This window comes from Pinus tabuliformis, chromosome 4_2 (genome assembly GCF_031772625.1).
Source record: "Pinus tabuliformis cultivar Carrire ecotype Pingquan chromosome 4_2, CPIR1, whole genome shotgun sequence".
In the NCBI taxonomy this organism is placed as follows: Eukaryota; Viridiplantae; Streptophyta; class Pinopsida; order Pinales; family Pinaceae; genus Pinus; species Pinus tabuliformis.
The window spans coordinates 244,946,776-244,967,661 of record NC_142304.1 but is presented as its reverse complement, the minus strand read 5'-3'; the positions used below and the strand labels follow the sequence as shown (position 1 = coordinate 244,967,661).

At 33.9% G+C, this 20,886-nt stretch overlaps 1 protein-coding gene across 1 annotated transcript; it reads left to right on the top strand.

The window, feature by feature from the left end:
* The first annotated feature begins 296 nt into the window (after positions 1-296).
* Positions 297-14,749, top strand: LOC149168947 (ABC transporter G family member 39-like). Its single transcript, XM_089428483.1, has 22 exons — positions 297-680; positions 788-908; positions 1,786-1,874; positions 1,970-2,054; positions 2,334-2,493; positions 3,639-3,715; positions 3,820-3,873; positions 4,112-4,504; positions 7,716-7,994; positions 8,105-8,421; positions 8,823-8,983; positions 10,116-10,219; positions 10,320-10,464; positions 10,598-10,726; positions 11,017-11,108; positions 11,290-11,622; positions 11,724-12,014; positions 12,122-12,339; positions 12,766-12,993; positions 13,107-13,278; positions 13,716-13,970; positions 14,181-14,749. The coding sequence occupies exons 1-22, from the start codon at positions 352-354 to the stop codon at positions 14,448-14,450; spliced, it is 4,302 nt and encodes a 1,433-aa protein (XP_089284609.1). The 5' UTR covers positions 297-351; the 3' UTR covers positions 14,451-14,749.
* The last annotated feature ends 6,137 nt before the right edge of the window (positions 14,750-20,886 follow it).

The following is a 20,886-nucleotide window of genomic DNA, read 5'->3' as shown; positions in this document are numbered from 1 at the left end:
GAAATTCAAAATGGTTGAAATCGCAGTTTGAATCAATTTCGACTGCAGCAAATTCACCGAATTTCGGAGGAGGTCGCTGAGATAGTGAAACCGTACGGTCATGTGAACCAAAATATTCGGTTTTGTCGTTGTGTGAGTGTGCTGCGGAGTGTCTAGAAGACCGTTGAAAAAATTGTCCTCCAGATCACATCAATAATAGAGGTTGACATCTTTGCCCTCGGGCCCACGTGAATCAGATCGTTCTCCTGTAACAGAAGTCCGGGAAACCGCCAAAGTAGCTAGATGCTCATTTATCATGGTCTCATCCGCCCCATTTGTAGCTCATGATTATTCAGAGAATTGCAGGAGGAAATGGGGAGCAGCATATTGGGGTCTGGCAGATCCCATTTGTTTGGGGGCAGCGATCGATTCCCCAGTCTGTCATCGAGCTCAATAGCGCGCAGATGCGAGGAGGAGGCGCTGGCATGGGCAGCCATAGAGAGGCTCCCCACATACGAACGTCTGAGAACTTCCATACTGAACGACCTCGTAAACAATCAGCCCATCGGCTCCGGTCACCACCCAATAGACGTAACAAATCTACCACCTGAAGCTCGGAAGCAACTCATTGAGAGACTCCTGGGAATTTCAGACCAGGATAATGAACGCTTTCTGCTCAAACTTCGTCAGAGACTTGACGGGTTCTTAACATTTTACAATCTCTGCTGCTTCTTTGTATCCAATTTACTTCAGTTTGTTGTGCTCATATTTATCTGTAATGGCCTCATCTTGTGCTTGTGGTACTCAGAGTGGGAATTATCATACCGGAGATTGAGATCCGTTTCCAGGACTTGAATATTTCTGCTGACGTTTACGTTGGCAGTCGGGCGTTGCCAACCTTAATTAACTGGACGGTCAATATAGTTGAGGTAATATGTCTGGATTAAATACAGAATATGTATGTTTTCACAATAGGAAATTATATAGTAGATCAATTGCTTTTTGAAATATCGGTAAAGAGTGTAGAAAAAGTTAGATATTTGGAGTTGATGTTTTATTCATCATCTCTCACCAACAAAGCTTTCTGAATCTCTGGCCTGTGAAGTTTTAGGGTTTGAAATTGATTTGCAAGAATTTCATTAGTGTTCTACTTACTAGTATTTCCTGCACTCTACAAAATTATTTCTAAAAGTTTTCTACACTTTACACGCTTATTTCCCAAAAAAACATGTGCTTAACAATTATAATATACTTAGAACAGAAAATGGAAGAAGAACCGAAAGAAAAGGCTACGGTTATTGTTTATTCTTATGGTTTTTGATTATTAAAAAAAATTAATTTAGTTCTGCCTCATTTGTGACATAGTTAGTAATAAAATTTTGTATTATAAACAAGATAATTTATGGTTGTTTGTTTGTAAAATAGTTATGAACATTATTTTTAATTAATATTTATAATTTTTCAATATAATCATAATGATAAAATATAAATCCTTTTTATTTATACGAATGTTGTTATATATATTTGCCTAGAATTGTCCTTTAAAAAATGTTTAAATTTTCTAATTTTAATCCGTTTTTAAATTTTGAGATGCAATCTTACTTTGCACTTAACGATAAAACTTTTTCTAACCATTCTTTTCTGTCTATATAATCTTTACGTGTAAACATTATTATTATTAACGTAAGCAAATCTATGAAAAATAAATATATCTTATATTCAAATTTATAATAATAATATCCTTTGGGTTGCAAAGCCGCGTTGTGTGTTAGTTTTTTACATAAATTTGTGGAATGTTGATCGCAGGATGCTTTGGGAACCCTTAGGTTGAGAAAGACAAAGAAGAAGAATTTGACAATTCTTCACAATATCAACGGTATCGTTAAACCCGGCAGGTAAAAGGATACCTTGAATGATTTTTAACTTGGAATTTATGCCGATGGTCGAAGCTCTGCGCTGATCTGTGGTTTGTAAAATTAAAATCATGAAGATTGACGCTGCTTCTTGGGCCTCCTGCCTCGGGCAAAACTACTCTTCTCTTGGCACTTGCCGGAAAACTCCAAAGCACACTGAAAGTAAGTATGCTTTTAAAAAGGCTGTCCTTATTTGTATTGTACATTTAAAATATATTTTAAAATTTGGTTGGTGCTGCGGTCGTCTGCTTGGTCGTCCGTCGCAGAGGCGGATGCCCCCACACAGTGCAGTTGTTGCTGCGTGTGTGAGGGGAGAAAGTCCCACTTGGGATTAAATAATTGACTTAATTTCTTTCTATTCCAGTCTAAAATATTTTTAAAATCTATAATGGAATTAAATTCAAGGAGATTGTATTTATTTCGTATGAGGTTTTCGTTCAGGTTGAAGGAGGAGTTACGTATAACGGACATGCCCTCAACGAATTCGTACCAGAGAGGACTTCTACTTACATCAGTCAGCATGACACCCATATGGGAGAAATGACTGTTAGAGAAACTCTCAACTTTTCGGCTCGTTGCCAAGGCGTTGGTTCGAGATATGGTATTTTCCTCTTACAGGCCCTAAGATGCTCCTTATCCGCATTTACATTGTCGAATTCAAGGTTATTATACTGTTGAATCTGTTGTGTTTTTTTAGGTGGGTTACTAATCTTAGAGATTAGTGACGCTATTTTCATGGATATTTCTATCAGAATTGTAGATTTGAGAATAATTAGATATTTTTTTTTTAAGGTAAGTTAGGGAGAGATAGACAGATCCGCTCAAAGCTCAACCCACTATTTTCATGATATTTGTAGCATGGATTTAGAATATGGATGGTAGATTTTAGAATATTTTAGACATCAATGTTGTTTTTTTATTTTATTTTTTAAATTGTACTTTAGGGATCCGAGAGATCTGCAGATCCACTCAAGGTTCAATCTACTATTTTCATGGATATTTGTATCACGAAGGTAGATTTTAGAATATTCAAGATATCTGTGTTGTTTTTTATTTATTTATTTATTTTCTATTTTTTTAATTGTAGTTTAAGGATCCTAGACATCAGTGACAGTAGATCCACTCAAAGCTCAACTCACTATTATCAAGATTGTAGATTTTAGAATATTTTAGATATCAGTGTTGTTTTTATTTTTCATTTTTTAATTGTAGTTTAGGGATCCCAGACATCCTTGACAAGATCTACTCAAAGCTCAATGACAAAGAATAATCCATAATAATTAAAAGTAACCCATAAAATATTGAAATAATTGAACCTAGCAAAAATGCTTTAAAAAGAGACTCAATCCATTAAACTAATTCTCAAACTTAAATATGAACATTATTTACTTAAGGATTATAAAATATTCTAAACATAACATTACTCGTAAGTATTCCAATTCTTATTATTTTGGAGAAATATAACCCATTATTGATGTATCATTATAGAGTTGCTTATAAAATCCAGAATATTTGAGAATCTATAATAGATATAAAGGGATTCATTGTTGATATCCATTATGAAATTACTTTTTATACGAATCTACACTAAAACTTCACTAAGTTATTACAGATGTCCGTTCTGTAAATAAATAGAAAATCTCTATATCTATATGAAAATATCTGTATCGTTTTCATATCAACATCCAGATTTTAATTCATTATCATTAACATGGATCTATCCTGAATAACTGGTCTTGGCTGCAGATGTGTTGACTGAGCTTTCCAGAAGAGAGAAACAACTAGGAGTGAAACCAGATTCCGATATTGATGTTTTCATGAAGGTATCAACTTTAAAAATAGTGCATTTTTGCATTAGTTAATAGTTTTTAATGAAAAATGGTGGAGCTGAAAGAAACGTCATGAACTGTTGAATATATATATGCAGGCAACAGCAATAGAGGGACAAGAAACAAGTGTTATGACGGACTATGTTTTGAAGGTGAGTTCTTGTCACTTGAGTGTAATTTGATTGTAAATCTCAAAGTAATTTGATTATATATTTTTGAATATTTCACAACTTTATTGTATATCGTTAATTTGTTATATTTTTAAAAGATTTCCAAATCTACAGCATGTTTTATTTTCAAATGGAAAATGGAATCTTCAAATTTAACGTAGCAATCAACATGTTTTTGTGAATTGTGGCGCAATGCATAATATGTAAATACTTGTTCCAGATATTGGGGTTAGACATATGCGCGGATACGATGGTAGGAGATAGTATGCGGCGGGGCATTTCTGGAGGTCAGAAGAAGAGAGTGACAACGGGGGAGATGATGGTGGGCGGTGCCAAAGTTTTTCTGATGGATGAAATTTCAACGGGGTTGGACAGTTCTACCACATATCAAATTGTCCGATGCTTCTCCCAGTTCGTTCATATAATGAGGGAAACAATGGTCATTTCTCTTCTGCAACCTGCCCCTGAAACCTACGACCTCTTCGACGATGTAATTCTGCTGTCAGAAGGTTATATCGTGTACCAAGGACCTCGCGAATTTGTTCTGGAATTCTTCGAGAGCATGGGATTTAAATGCCCCGAGAGGAAAGGTGTCGCAGATTTCTTGCAAGAGGTAGGTGTTTTCTAACGTTCCCACAATGAATAAAATGGAGTAGACTATAAATTTTACCTGGTCACTTTTAATTAAATATCTTACATATATGTATTTATTTCTTTCAACCAGCAAACACCCTTTTCTTTCTTAAATATTTTTTTCAAACCATTACTTTTGACTTCCTTCCGCATATTTGTCGAATCATGTTTGTTTACATATACAAGAAATATTTTTATCCTTTCACACCGCATTCTCATTGCCGCCCTGGATTGTTTCTTGCTCTTATAAAACAATTATAATTTTTATTATTTTCAACAAGTTAGATATTTTTCTTTCGTCATTATGTACACGATATGCTCAATTTCTTTGTTCCGGACTTCACTCATCTTTTTAATAATTTTTTGTTAGCATGCTAAATAGCTTTTAGTTAAATATTTTTAAGTTCGCATTGAATCAATTTTTTTTAAATAATTTTTTTATTTTTATTTTTATTAAATATGGAATGATAATTATGTGTGTTTTTGTTAAAGATAGGATGGTTAATCATGTATGAAAATTTTAGCTTTTTATTTTTGAATTTTTATAATGTTAAATTATATTATAAGTTATATATATATTTAAATATTATATTACACTAAATTTATTAAATAACAAATTTAAAATTGTTTTTCATCTATCTAAAAATTTATCTCTTTTGAATATAAAGTATTATTAGATATCATTTTTGGGATTCAACTCCGTTAAGTCAGTCATTCATCTATGATTATTTCCATGAGAGGTAGTCCACTAATTTCTCTTGATTTTTGAATAGTCTACTTAGTACTCATTCCATCAGGTAATTTTCACAAGGGTGAAGAAGTGGGGATGAATGATGGAAATGGTCATAGATAAATGACTTACTTAAATGATATCTAATATAATGCACTGCAAAAACCCCCAATACTTGAAACAAAAAAACATGTTAATAAGATCCAAAATCATATAGGAAAATTATTTTCTTTTACAATCATTCAAATAAAATGGTTTGATAAAAATATTTTTTGTAATAACATTGCAATAGATAGATAAGTAATCATGGTAATTGCATGTTTTAATGTATTTAAATAATCTACTTCTACGCCAATTTGTTTATATTTTATTTGAATAATGTGTGATAACAAGTTTAATAATATTTTACAAATACATATTTTAAATTATTGAAATGCTTTCTTAGAATATTTAATTTTTGCGTATTCTTTTTTATATGTATTATGGGTAAAAGAACCCATGTGAATAAGATTGATCAAAACTATAATTTTGGAGTTGGATGTGGGTAATTTTCAATGCATATCTTAATAGTACTATCATTTTTATATATAATGGCTAGATGAAGTTGGTGGAAAAACCCCATCCACTTGTAATGATTGATTTGTTCAAGCTTAATTTTGGCCTAGAAATATTATAGTGACTAGTAATAAATGTGGACAATGGTTTCACTTACAATTAGACAATGCTTTCATTTCTTGAAAACTTGAACCAAAGCTAGAGTTCCTTATGAAATGTAGGATAGTTTAGGAATCCTCATGTTGCAACCTCATATGTACGGTAGTTTAGGATTCCCCATGCTACAACTTCATTTTCTACCTTACTTAGCTTGAGAGACATGTTCACCTAGTAGGTTGAGACACTAGTTTTTGACCTTTGAAGAGAAAAACTAAGAACTTCATCACTCATTGCACACTGACAAACAACAATGCATGGCCTCAAGAGCAATGATCACATGATGCCCCTTAACACAAAACAAGGACTACCTCTCTTGAATTTGTATTGGACTCTATATTCTCTATGACATAAAGGTCTAGATTCATTCTCTCCTTTTTTTCATCAAGTTCATATAATGAATACAACCCTAAAGGAAATAGAGAAAATAAAAAAAAAATAACAAAATGCATTGATAATCTATCTTTTATCAATAAATTTATGTATATAATTTCATTGTATTCAATTTATATATAAATTTATTTGTCACAGTAAATAGTCATTTAAAATTTTATTTTAATCATATATTATAAATTAAGTGATAAAAATATATTTTTATTTATTCTTTAATAATAATTTTTTTCTTCAATTTCTTTAAGTTATATGGTATCAAATTCCTAAAATAATAATTTAGATATTTTTAAATAAAAAATTTAACCCATTTCTAATATTTAATGATGACTTATTAATCAATCATACTAAGCTTGGAAAAACATCCAAAGACCAAAACTTTGTTTTCATACTATTAAAAACCTAATATCCCTGCGAAATACGATCATCACTAAAATATTAAAAACCACTTTTTAATCATATAATTTCTTTAAATGTCTTATAACTATATATAAAATAAAAATTCAAAAATCTATTTCAATATTTTTTCAATCAAATCTATAGTTTAAAAATTTCAAAATTTTTACTAAATATCATCATTTTTAATATTCAACTTATTTCAATGATAAGATTATACATAAATAAAAATATAAAACAAACTATTATTCTTAAAAATAAGACTATACATAAATAAAAATATAAAACAAACTATGATTGTTAAAATAAAAAACTAATTTTTATGATTTTTATAGTAAAAAAGTGTATTAGTCAATTCCTATTTTTTGACTATACATAAATAAAAATATAAAACAAACTATGATTGTTAAAATAAAAAACTAATTTTTATGATTTTTATAATAAAAAAGTGTATTAGTCAATTCCTATTTTTTGAGATGAAAGACTTTGTTGATTATAAAACAATAAAATAATTGAAAATAAAAAACACTTTTTCTTATATTATCTGTCTTATACTCACATTAAATTTAATTTTCAATATATTTACTGTTTGATTTTTTTTTATTATAAAAATAAAATATAATTTTTTTTATTAAACTCTTACCTTCCCGATCCTAATTAACATATTGACTATTTAAAATGCAACAAACCCTCTACATTTCAGTAAAGGTTAATCATCATTATCAATTTGTAATCAGTAAAATTAATTTAAGTTAATTATTTATAGATGAGTAATTGCCCACGCGTGCGTTTCAACATCTGTTGATTTACATCGAGTTCTTTCAATAAAATATTTTTATGGGATCTGTTATCGATACGTTTATTTTGCTCTGGAATCGATGTCTGCGTAGAATATTCATAAAACAGTTGAGCACTCTGCAACCTATACAATCTGGTAAAATAATATTTTCTTTTTCCGGCATAGGTGACTTCGCGGAAAGACCAAGAACAGTACTGGAGCAGGACGCAGGCATACCACTACGTTTCGGTGAAAGATTTTGCACATGCATTTCAATCTTTTCACGTGGGAGCCAATCTGAATGCAGAATTGTCTGTTCCATACAATAAAAGTGACTGCCATCCTGCGGCTCTTTCTACAGAAAAATACGGTTTAAGCAGATCAGAACTTTTTAAGGCCTGCTTTGATAGACAAGTTTTACTTATGAAGAGGAATGCCTTCGTACATATATTCAAATTCTGTCAGGTGGGTAAAAATGGCACGGGAAAATACGTAATGTTCTTGTGACTGAAATACATTAGATTTTCAGTCCATATTTCTTATTTCTGAAAGGATTTGTTTGCTTGTTTTGCCAGATCACTGCTGTCGCTCTGCTGGCTATGAGCATTTATTTTCGTACAAATATGCATCACCGAAATCTGAACGATGGGAGCATTTACTTTGGGGCTCTATTTTTGGGTCTCGTCATGAATATGTTCAATGGAATTGCAGGAATGGCGTTGACGATTGCAAAACTTCCCGTGTTTTACAAGCAAAGAGATTTCATGTTCTACCCTGCATGGGCATACTCGCTTCCAATATGTATATCTGAAGTTCCTTCTTCGTTAATAGAATCCGCGGTGTGGGTAGCTCTTACGTACTATACCGTTAATTTTGCCCCGAATCCAAACAGGTAAAAATTCCTAAAACTGTTACTATTTTCAGCAAATTCAAATTTTGTAACTTTTTTATATCTTAGTTTTTTATTTGAATTTAAGTGCATTCTAGATTTTAGAAATACTTCAAAATTTAATGTTTCAACCTCTCTAAAGTATGCACAAAAACTCTTAAGTATTTCAAAAATATATTAAGAAAAATATTCCAAAGATATCCCATGAAAAATATTCCAAGAATACACAATGGAGATAAAAATGCCTACGATCTTTTTAAATTGCTTTTTTTTTTTTTCACTGAAACCTGTCCAATCCAATTTATAAGTTTTCTGCAAGCTTTTATGTTTGTCTTAAATTTTGTCACAAATTTTATAAAAAGCATCTAATTCATGAAAATCGAATTTAATGAGTTGTGATACAGGTTTTTTCGACAGTTTGTACTGTACGTTGCCCTCCATCAAACAGGTTTGGGACTCTTTCGCTTCATAGCTGCTCTGGCACGGAATCTTATAGTCGCAAACTCCGTGGGTGTATTCGCGCTATTGTTGACGTTCGTCTTTGGCGGATACATTATATCGAGAGGTACATATTTTCGAAAACTAAAAGGATATATGTGCAGTGCATGGATGCTAGTGGTGTTGAACTTTGCGAGATTCAGAAGCAGCATGAAATAAAATACAGGAGAAGATAAAAAAAATACGTTTGTAAAGTTGTATTCTAATGTTGTTTTGGTACAGGTAGTCCATTCAAAATCTCTCAAATCCAGTTGAAAAGTAATATACCGCTAAGACCTAAAATAGTTAACACTGACACTTTATTTTTTAAATTATTTTCTTAAGATTATTTTTGTAAATTTGGTAGGATTATATTTTTATCAGGTTTAATTTTCAATTCTGATGAGGATAACACAATATATGAATCCATAACTTCAGATTTTGTGAGACTTCATTTCTACTGCCATTGCCAATTGAGCTAAGCCAAATTGACTTAAAAGTTTTGTCTTGAAATACTCTATCTTTTTTTTCAAAATTTTAAAACTGAATGTGAAAAAAATAACATAATCTGAGGTGATATATTTTGGTTGAAAATAATGGAATTTCTTTAAATTTTTGATAAAATAGAGGGAATTTTTTGGAAATTTCTATATAGATGCCCTTAAAATTTTGGATGATGCTAAATTTGTTTCCACCATAAAAAAAATTCAAGCCTTCCCACAATCAAATTTAAAATTAAAAAAAAACATAGTGAAAAAAAAAAAAATAACCCAAAAAATCAACATTTTCAGGCTTGGATTAGATCATTTTCAAGGCGGGTGGTTCCAACCCTATAGTACAATTTTTTTAACATTTCGAATATAGTTAAAACCCAATTCAAATGTAATAAATATTTCCAATAGTATTTTCAACTTCAATACGCTGAATAACAATTTTATAACAATGTCATAAAATTAATAAAAAATCAAAATAAAATTTTACTTCTTATATATCAAATCTAATCTATTCATAACCTAATTAATAAAATTAATAAATACATACTTAAACTCACAATCATCTTCTAATCCGAGATGTTAAAACTTTTGCACTTGTTGAAACCTCACTTTCTATCCTTTTACACTAAAATTTTCTGCTTCAACCAACGAAATCCAAACCTTTCTAATGTTAGTTTGCATTTACAATTTTAAGTTATAATAATCGATTCAATTTGTGCCCAACAGAGGATATTAAAGGGTGGTGGATATGGGCTTATTGGTCGTCCCCTCTTTCCTACGCTCAAAATGCCATTTCAGTGAACGAGTTCCTGGCAACAAGGTGGCAGCAGGTCTGATATTATTTTAATATTTTATGCAACATCTTTACCAGAGGCAAATCACTTTGCCCGACCAAAATGTTCATTTAATTTATGTTATGTTCTGACGCAGCCAAACAACCATATTGGAATGCAATTGTTGCATTCACGCGGACTTTTTACCAATAACTACTGGTATTGGATTGGAACGGCAGCGCTCATTGGGTTCGTCGTTATGCTTAATATCATCTTCACACTGGCATTGCAGTACCTTAACCGTACGTTATATTCAACTTCCGTCATTCATAATAGAAGTTAAAAAAAGTCGAGCGTTATCCACTTTCTAGATTTAAAACCTTTAATTAGGTTTACAATAGAGTCAACTAATCTTTTACATATATTTCGTCGCAGCCATTGGTAATGCGCAGGCAATAGTTACTGAAGACGAGTTAGAAAAAGATGAGCAGGAAATGCAAAACCTTCCAGGAAACAGATCCATTTCGTTATCGACAGAGCGTCGTCATGAAAACCAATCATCTGGTAACATTCTTCATGAAATCCTAATTATTAATTATAATTACTTTTATTAGTTGGATCTAATTCAAAATGTAGATTTTGGAAATGTTTTATAATCAGAATGATAAAAGTTAATTCAATGGGAATTTTAAAAATATTTAGAAACTCAATTCTCTTAAATTTCAAAATATTCCTAAAATTTATAATCTCAATAAAAGTAGCTTTCCTCTTCGTAATATTTTCGGATGAAAATAAAGTTGTCAACAATTTTAAAGCGTTGGCATTGGCAAGTACTGAGGAACAGCGTAATACAGGGCCTACGGTGAAAAGTAGAGGGATGATTTTACCATTCCAACCATTGTCATTGGCATTCCACAACGTCAACTACTATGTAGATATGCCTGCAGTATGTTCTCTTGCCCAACATACTCATAACTTTAAACATAATTTAAAATGGGATTTTCTTTTCATAATTTCATATTAAGCTGAAGTTATCTGTACAGCATTTATTACATTCACGAGTGTATAATATTATACAAAGATTATTGACTTTTCTCAATGCAATTATTACTGATATGAAAATACAGGAAATGAAAAAGCAAGGGGTCACGGAACAAAAACTTCAGTTATTGCGGGACGTGAGCGGATCATTCAGGCCTGGAATACTCACTGCATTAGTCGGCGAAAGCGGCGCCGGGAAAACAACACTGATGGATGTTCTTGCAGGGAGGAAAACTGGAGGATACATAGAAGGATCCATTACAATCTCTGGATATCCGAAAAAACAGGAAACTTTTGCGAGGATTTCTGGTTACTGCGAACAAACTGATATTCATTCACCATATGTCACAGTTCATGAATCCCTTGTTTACTCTGCTTGGCTTCGTCTTGGCGAGGAGGTAGATTCTGATACAAGAAAGGTATTTTTATATTTATTAATTCCAGATCAGTTTGGGTCAATTAATTGCATTGTTAGATTTTTCATGGTTATGATTCATGAACAATATATTTGTATATGCAGATGTTTGTGAATGAAGTAATGGACCTTGTAGAGTTGAATAACCTAAGTGGCGCTCTGGTGGGTTTCCCTGGAGTAAATGGCCTGTCCACGGAACAAAGAAAGAGATTGACAATAGCAGTTGAACTGGTAGCAAATCCTTCAATAATTTTCATGGACGAACCAACATCCGGACTGGATGCAAGGGCTGCAGCTATTGTTATGAGAACGGTTCGAAACACTGTTGATACTGGACGAACTGTGGTTTGCACCATTCATCAGCCCAGCATTGATATATTCGAGGCCTTCGATGAGGTATTTTTATGATATTAGCCAGAGGAGGGACACGGCACAACCTTTTAATTCAAATTTTAAAGAGTATTTTAACATGTTAATTATATTTCTTTCCTGTGGAAATGCAGCTGGTGTTGATGAAACGTGGAGGACAGATGATCTATGTTGGACCTCTTGGTCACCAATCCCAAGCACTTGTGGACTACTTAGAGGCAATTGAAGGTGTACCGAAAATTACAGCTGGTTACAACCCTGCTACATGGATGTTGGAAGTAACCTCTGTCACTTCAGCAATTCGGCTTGGAGTTGATTTTGCAGAAATCTATAAAAATTCATCCCTCTATCAGTAAGTCATTGCTATAGTGTTATTTTAAGTTTTGGGTTCTTTTGAATTGGAATAAGAGGATTACAATGGTGAGTGAAATTGTGATTTTTGTTATTTAAAATATATTTTAAATTATATAAATAAATTATAAATCTAATACTTAAAAAACTACTAAAATATTTAAATCTTAAAAATTATACAATTGAAACTTATAATTTTAACAAATAATTATAAAATAATAAAAAAATTAACCAAAAAACCCTTTGAAACACCTAAATCGTACATATTACACAAACTTCCAAAAATAACAAACCCTAAAATGCTCAAAACAAAGAATAAAATAGTTAGACTACGGCCATTGTTCGTTCTACATATATTGACGTTATATGTTTTTTCTTTTTAATTGTTCAATACCGCGGAAAGATAATCGAATTAGCGTCTGTGCAGACGTAATGAAGCTCTAATTCAGGAAATTAGCAAACCTGTTCCTGGCTCCAACGATTTGAGCTTCGAAAGACAATTCGCTCAACCCTTTGCAGTTCAAACTATGGCTTGTCTATGGAAGCAGCATTGGTCTTATTGGCGAAATCCTCAGTACAACAGCGTTCGATTCTTCTTCACCCTTGCCTGTGGTTTGCTTTTTGGCACCGCTTTCTGGAGAATGGGCCGGAAAACGTAAGTGTCAATTTCAGCTCCCAAGAGCATAAATTGTAATAATATCTATTGTGATCAATTCAATTTAAACTAAATTCGGTTGTGATGTATTGGGTGGTTGTAAATTTTTCCAGGCACAGGCAACAAGATATATTGAATGCAATGGGATCCATGTTCGCCGCAATTCTCTTCCTAGGCTTCAGCAATGTTGTCTCTGTACTACCCGTGGTCGATGTCGAAAGAACAGTCTTCTATAGAGAAAAGGCAGCAGGAATGTACTCCGCTCTGCCCTATGCCCTTGCTCAGGTAAATACTGTTTCGTGCACTTTGTTATTATTGGAATTTGATATTTACATAGCTAAATATTACTTGAATTTGATAAACATAGAAAAACATTTCCACCGGCGTTAAATATTGAATATTCTTGATGAGGATTATAAAGATAATTGAAAATAATTTGCGTTAAATATTAAATATTCTTGATGAGGATTATAAAGATAATTGAATATAATTTGCGTTAGATATTGAATTATTCTTGATGAGTATTATAAAGATAATTGAATATAATTTGATTGTGAATTCTGGAATTTATAGATATGAATTTGTCTATTAAATTTTAAAATTCTAAATTTTCAGCTATGATATTAGCCAACATAAACTATAAAGTTCAGCACCTTGTTTTTCTCTTTTCTCCTATGGAAAAGATAATTTATGATCTTGAAATTATGTTTGTGTGGGTCTAGCTTTTGATCGAAATACCATACGTATTTGTGCAAGCGGTAGTGTATGGTCTGCTCGTTTATGCATTGATCGACTTCCGGTGGACAGCGGCCAAATTCTTTTGGTATTTTTTTATGATGTTCTTCACGCTCCTTTACACCACATATTATGGGATGTTGACGGTAGGTCTCACTCCCAATTCAAGCATAGCTTCAGTTCTCTCCACCGGTTTCATTGCAATCTGGATGGTCTTCTGCGGGTTCTTAATTCCACGTCCGGTGAGATTTTCCGTCAATTTATATTGATTGTAGTTTTAGAAATTTAGATGGTAGATTTCTCGATATAGAGATTTTAATTTTAAAGTCGGCAATTAAATTAAAGTAACTACACAATACCTTTAGATAATCAAAATCTACGATTGGGTTAAACTCAAGTCTCCACTCTCTCATATTCACGTGGATGGTTTTGTTTCGTGACTGACGTTGCAGCGGATTCCTGTGTGGTGGAGATGGTATTATTGGGTTTCCCCCTTTGCATGGACTCTATATGGACTGATAGCGTCTCAGTTCGGGGATAACTCAGATGAAATGGTGATGAACGATGGTACAAAACAACAAGTGAACAAATTCCTGAGGAGCCACTTTGGATATAGGCATGATTTTATGGGACCAGTAGCGGTTGCCACAATGTCATTCGCAGTTTTGTTTGGACTGATCTTTGCCATCAGCATCAAGATTCTCAATTTCCAAACGAGATAGGATAGCATTATTAAAAAAATAAATAAATAATTACATATTTAGTTTTGCGGTATTCGCAGTATTATTTTGCATAATTCTTTTGACCTCCGCGAGATGGCAAAACATTATATTATGTTTTTGTCACAAAAAGGTCCATCAGTGATGTAGATAACCGACGGATCAGCGTTTCTTTTTTGTTTTAATGGTCGTTTTTTGCCAATTCCAGGCAGAAGAATGAACTCTTTTTCAAAAGAAGGCATATGTATGAACTTTCTGTGTATAGCAGTTAACTATTGAGCTTAGTAATGATGTACAAATAATTGTTGTGGAAAAAGTATGAACTCTCTATGTATTGCCCTTAACGTAATGATGGACAACTATCTCTGTTGACGGATCTTAGAAAGTCCGTGTGGAATGCAATCACGATGCAGGCTCCCATTTATTCTTAGTTGTGCAATGTAAGCTATTTGGAATTAATGAATTAATCAATGACCTTGATAATTTGGAAATGCATTCGTGTGCTTACAGAAGCTATTTGAGAATATGATTGGACTCTATTATGTGTTATATGTTATTGAAATTGGGTGCATAGCACAGAGAACCTTTTGAATTGTCCATGTGTCAAAGTAGATTGTGAATTAGGGAATCTGCACATCATAGTATCTAAATATATTCCAATGTAAGTTCGTGAGGGATTTTGCATAGAGAAAATTAAATAATTGGTTTTAGTGTATGTCAAAGAGAGAAATATGAAAACAATTGAGATTTCATCTTTTCATGTCATGTTAGAGATACATGGTTTAGCACGTTATATTAATTTTTGAGTTAAAAAAATTATTTAGTTTATTTATCTATTTATATGTAAATTTTATTAACCCCGCGAACAAATAAAGATTTACATGGTATATTACAAAAATTCAAACCAATTTCTCATAGGGGAGACTAGACCATAGCAAAAAATATATACTCCTTACAAAGAAGAGATACTTTTAAGAGCTAAAGGATATCCAAGTAACTAAACTAATATTGAGGCTCTTGTCTTGTTGGCCTTCAACAAAAGTAGCTGTAGATCTAATCACAAAACAAAATCATATCATCATCAAGCATATGGGGGTCGAAATCAAAGGCTTACACTACGATAGGAGCATCTGGATATGCTAGAGTTTTCGTGCTTTTAGAGGAACGTCAAGGTGCTTCTCCTTCCTCTCCATCTATTTGTTAAGATTCCTCAAGTGCTTGTGCAGGTGATTCCTGCTTTTGGAGGAATGTCAAGGTGATGCTCCTTCCTCACCATCTATTTTGTTAAGATCCCTCAAGTGATTGTGCAGGTGATCAAGTCATTGAAGGATGTCCTTACAATATTATTGGTAGTCCAATAAAGTTCATCCCAACAAAATTTCATTTTACAATATAATTCAACTGTTTGTATCTACTGATTAAATTGACTCCTCATATAGCTAGTATAAGGGATCCATTATGCCCACTCAATTACAACTTTAGTGTCTGAAATGGAGGTTTTGTGGGAAGAGGCTTCCCCCTTTAATTTGGTAAGTTCTTCCTGTACATGGTTAAGAGTGAGCTCTTGATAGCTAAGTCCTCAATTCGATGGTGCAAATGAGTGTTTCCTCAATGGGCTTTACGATACTCTCCGTAACCTATGAAGGGTGAAGATCTGCAGAAAATAAGATGATGCTCGAAAAAGAAAATGCATGATTTTACAAAGGAGGAGGAGGAATAATCAAAAGAGAAGAGGGTCGAAAAAACAAATTGTGTGGCTTGGAAGTAAAGAAGCAAAGGATGAAGGATAAGAAGCAGGGGATGAGGAGACAGATGATGAGCACACCCACTCGCTGATCAGTAGGTTGCAGTTTATTGTTTCTGTAGAGGAGGTCTGAAGTGTGATCATGGAGAAAGTCTAGGAAATTATGAGCAACTTCTTGCTTGTCTTTCAAATATGTCTTGCCACATGGCAATTCCTGAAGCTCACCCCTGTGGGGGGGCTTCTACAAGGGGGGTTCCAATGGATCATTTCGCTGCTGCCCTTTTGCCTCTTTTCAAATTACGCATTACTGCGGCATTATGAGGGCTGGGTGTTCAAGAAAGTAGATTGCTTTTTACTGACCAAGGCTTTGGGGTCATCTGATTAGGTGATACCACTGACAGAGTCATATAGAAGGGAGGTTTCTAATACTGTACTCAATATGTCGTACTTGGGGAAAGATTTCCATCTAGAGAGGAGGGATGGAAACAAGTTGTTGGTGAATGACAAAATGTTGTACTACATTACTCATGCAATGTGGCAGACTCTGCTGCTCATGGGACAACTCAAAGGAGAATTGGTGTATTTGAAAGGTTATAAGGGGTTTTGGGAATTAGTGGTCACAGGGGGTGTCATGAAGTTCTCAGAAGTGCTGGATTGCATCATACTTGAAAACCACACTATCATGGATTCAGACGCTGATTGGCTTCTCCCCGTGAATTTGTCATTGTCGGAGGAGAAAGTAGTAAAGATGTTAAATTTGGTAGGGTTGTTCCTCCAAACCAAGAAAGTATTTTGGTTGATTCCAACACTGTTGAGCTTAGCGTCGGCAGTATTGGAGTTCAACACAAAAGTGAGGGCATGGGTTTATAGCAACATCAATCGCCTCTTCTGCTGCTCAATGCATCTCGTGTGTGACAAGCTGCGTTACTCAATGAGGAGGCAGGTGTATTCATTGGGTGAGTGGGTCGAAAATTTGAAGCCGTGCAATGATATACAATTAAGAGTGGTGAAGGGTGATATATGCGCACCCGTAGCTGGAGGCGCAAAAGCCCATAACCAAAATGCAATGGCGGTGGCCTGCTTAATTGACGTTCAAGAAGGAGAAACATCCAAGACCTTTTATTGTGACCCATTGAATCTCTAGGAGGCCCTAGTTTTTTTTGTCTTGAGTCCCACATTCATGCTTGGAGTATGGCACGAGGGTGATTGGTTGAAAGAAAGACTTGGTTCAGCTCAGTCTATGGTCAGGTAGTACATGGAAGTCGCTAACCTGATTGCTTTTTCATAAGTTAATAAGAGTTATTTTCCTCTTACATTTCATGAGTACTTGTAATTTTTATTTTGTGGCTTTGATGGTTGTTATATCATGGTTATTGTCGTGGTTATATGCTGGTTATAAGCATGGTTTCATAATAGGTTCTAGTTATGACTCTAGACATGTTTGATTAATTGATGAATGCATGAGCTAACAAACATTATTGCAGTTGTTGTGAGAGGGTATCAGAACTTCTTGATGATTCTTAGATAAGTATCAGACCCTTATGTTTAGATATGCATTTATGACCTGTAGATTACATGTTCTCATTGTGTTTGAAGAAATGTTTGGCATGGTTAGGCATGGTTAGGTCGAGTCCTTCATCTAATTTTGTATGAATAACTTTGTCCTAGGGTCATTATTGATTATGAATAGTCTCACTGAGTTATGGGTAGTGGTTTGGAGGTTGACCTGGAATTTAGGCTCAGAATTAGGAATTGCATGCTCCTAACTAGAAACGTTTTGTTCCAATTGAATGGATGCATTCTTATGTAGGCGGCTGGAGGCTTCCAAGGAAGGTATAGCAGTGGATCCGAAAAATATCAAAGATATCATGGAATGGGAAGCTCCTCAGAATGTGGATGAGACTAGATCATTCATGGGGTTAGCAAGTTATTACAAGGGGTTCATTAGGAATTCTCACGGATTTTCTATCCTATCACATATTTGCATTGAAAGGGAAAGAAATTTGAATGGATAGAGGAATGTCCATCTATGTTTGAGCGGTTGAAGAAGTTGCTTAAAAATCATTAGGATCTAAAAAATGTAGATCCAGATAAAGAGTTTGTGGTATGTACAAATGCTTGTAAGAGAGGACTTTGCAGGGTCCTGATGCAAGAAGGAAAGTAGTATACTATGAGTTCGTATGGGAAAAATTTAATGGATCAAATCTTACAGGCAAGACAACAGGATGACAAGCACAGGGATCTTAGGCATAGGTTACAAAAACAGGGTATAGGTGAACAAGATGTGAACTATCATCTCTCAACAAATGGTTTGGTGAGATTTTGGGATAGGATCTATATGCGAGACAAAAATGAGATCATGAAGCTTATCTTAAGGGAATTTCATGTTAAGTTGTATTTAGGTCACCCGAGATATCAGAATACATCAACATGTGTGAATAAATTATATTATATTCTGAATATGAAGAAAGAGGTAGCTGAATTTGTCACAAGGTATTTGGATTGTCAATACGTAAAGACAAAGTGCAAGCATCCAGGTGCTTCACTACATCTAGTTCTGATTTTAGAATGGAAATATGAGGTCATATCCATGGATTTAGTTACAGGTTTGCCGAGAACATCTAGACATCATGATTCCATGATGATTGTGGTTGATAGGTTGACTAAGGAAACTCACTTCATAGTGGTTAAGCTTACTTATTCAACTGGTGAGGTAGATAAGGTATTCATGAGGCATATAATAAGATTGCATGATATTCCTAGAATGAGTGTGTTAGACAGTGATGCTAATTTCACTTCTAGGTTTTGGAAGGAGTTATTTATCTGTTTTGGTATAGAGTTGGCCTTTAGTACAACTTATCATCCACAAACAGATGGACGGATAGAGAGGTTTAACAAGATTCTATAGGACACACTAAAAATGTATGTTATGCACTAGCAAAGGAGGTGGGAGGAGTATCTTCCATTGGTTGTGTTTGCTTACAACAATGGGTATTAGAAGTCACTGAGGATGAGTTTGTTTGAATCACTTTATGGGTGGAGTTTTAATTCTCCTATCAACTGTAGTCATCTAGTGAACATGGTATTGATCAGATTGGGCATGTTGGAAGAGATGGAACAAGAGATTCCGTTTATCAAGTGGAATCTAAAGGAAGCACATGACATGCAGAATAGATGCAAATCAACATGGGCTTTTAAGGAGTTTCAGGTTGGGGAACATGTGTACTTGTGCATCAAGCCCAAGAAGAGCTCCTTTAGGATTGGATCATGTGCCAAGTTGACACCTCGGTATTGCAGACCTTTCGAGATTCTTGAGAGGATTGGACAAGTGGCTTAAAGACTTTCACTTCCTTCGACAATGAAATTCCATGATGTTTTCCATGTTTCATTGCATAAAAATATGTGAAGGATGTTTATCATGTGATTTATTGGCTTGTATTGTAGGTGGATCCAAGAGGCAAATTCTAGCTAGAACCTCAATGTGATTTGTAATGGAAACATCTCATGCTATGGAAATGAGCAATCAACGAAGTTAAAGTGTAGTGGAAGCACTTTGGGCCTGATGAAGCTACATGGGAGATGACTGATGAGATGTGGGCTATGTATCCTTCATTGTTTGCTAGTTGAGGCAATGGTATTTTGGTATATGTACATATTTATGTATGGTTTTTATTATAGATACTGCAACAAGTTGTGCTATAAAGCTCCAATAAGTGGCATGGTTGTCATGTTGGTTTTTCATTTTAGTAGGGTGTTTGTTGTAAATACTACATCGGGATAAGTTATAAAACTCTGTGGGCAATATGTTTTGGTTTTCAAACGTTTGGTGGACATAGGTGTCATAGAACGTCGATGAAAGTGTACCACTAAGCGGGAGGGGTGTGTAATGACCCTAGGTTAAAATTTCATGTAATAAAGTTAATAAATGCAAAATAAGACCAAGATCATGAGACGCTTATTCCAAGATGAATGCCGGGCAAAAAATCCTAGTGGGTGTTCATTTGGTTCATTATCGCTAAAGAAATTAGAAAATACATTGGCAAAGCGTTTGGAAAGGAAAAGAGACATTAATTGGTATTTCATTTATGAAAATAAAAGAAAATGGGAGAAAAGGAAGGTGAAAGGTCACAAAATTGCACGAGGAGGAAATTGAAAGAAAATTAGAGGAAATTGAAGAAAATAAAGGGCTCAATAATAGAAAGGCATGAGAGGATCAATTTGTAGCTTTGGTCAGTTCAGTTTTGGAGCTCTCTCTATTCTCTTATACTCTTGCACACTTACAACATTCTTGGAGCACTTTATCATTGAGGAAAGAAAGAAAAAGGGGGCAAAGAAAGGATAAGGAAAGCAAAGGACAAGCAAGGAAATGTTGGATCAAGCAACTTCAAAATGAATACTTGCAGGTAACAAGTTGCATGTGTGATTTTCTATCTAGTTTGGGAATGCATTATACATGTGTGTGTGTACTTAGTTCTCCTATTGTCATTGACATGGGTTTTTCCAGTTTTGACAATGGTTTCAATCGTGCCTTTCTATTCGTGGATAACCATGGTGTGCGAGGGTTCTTCATTTGGTTGAGGTTTTGATTTCGAGATGGTTTTGGAATAGGGTGAGGTGTTCTTGGGAAAATTCCCAAGGGCTTAAGAATCCCTTCAATGATTTTGGCAGGATTGCAGTAAAGTTCGAGGGTGGAGA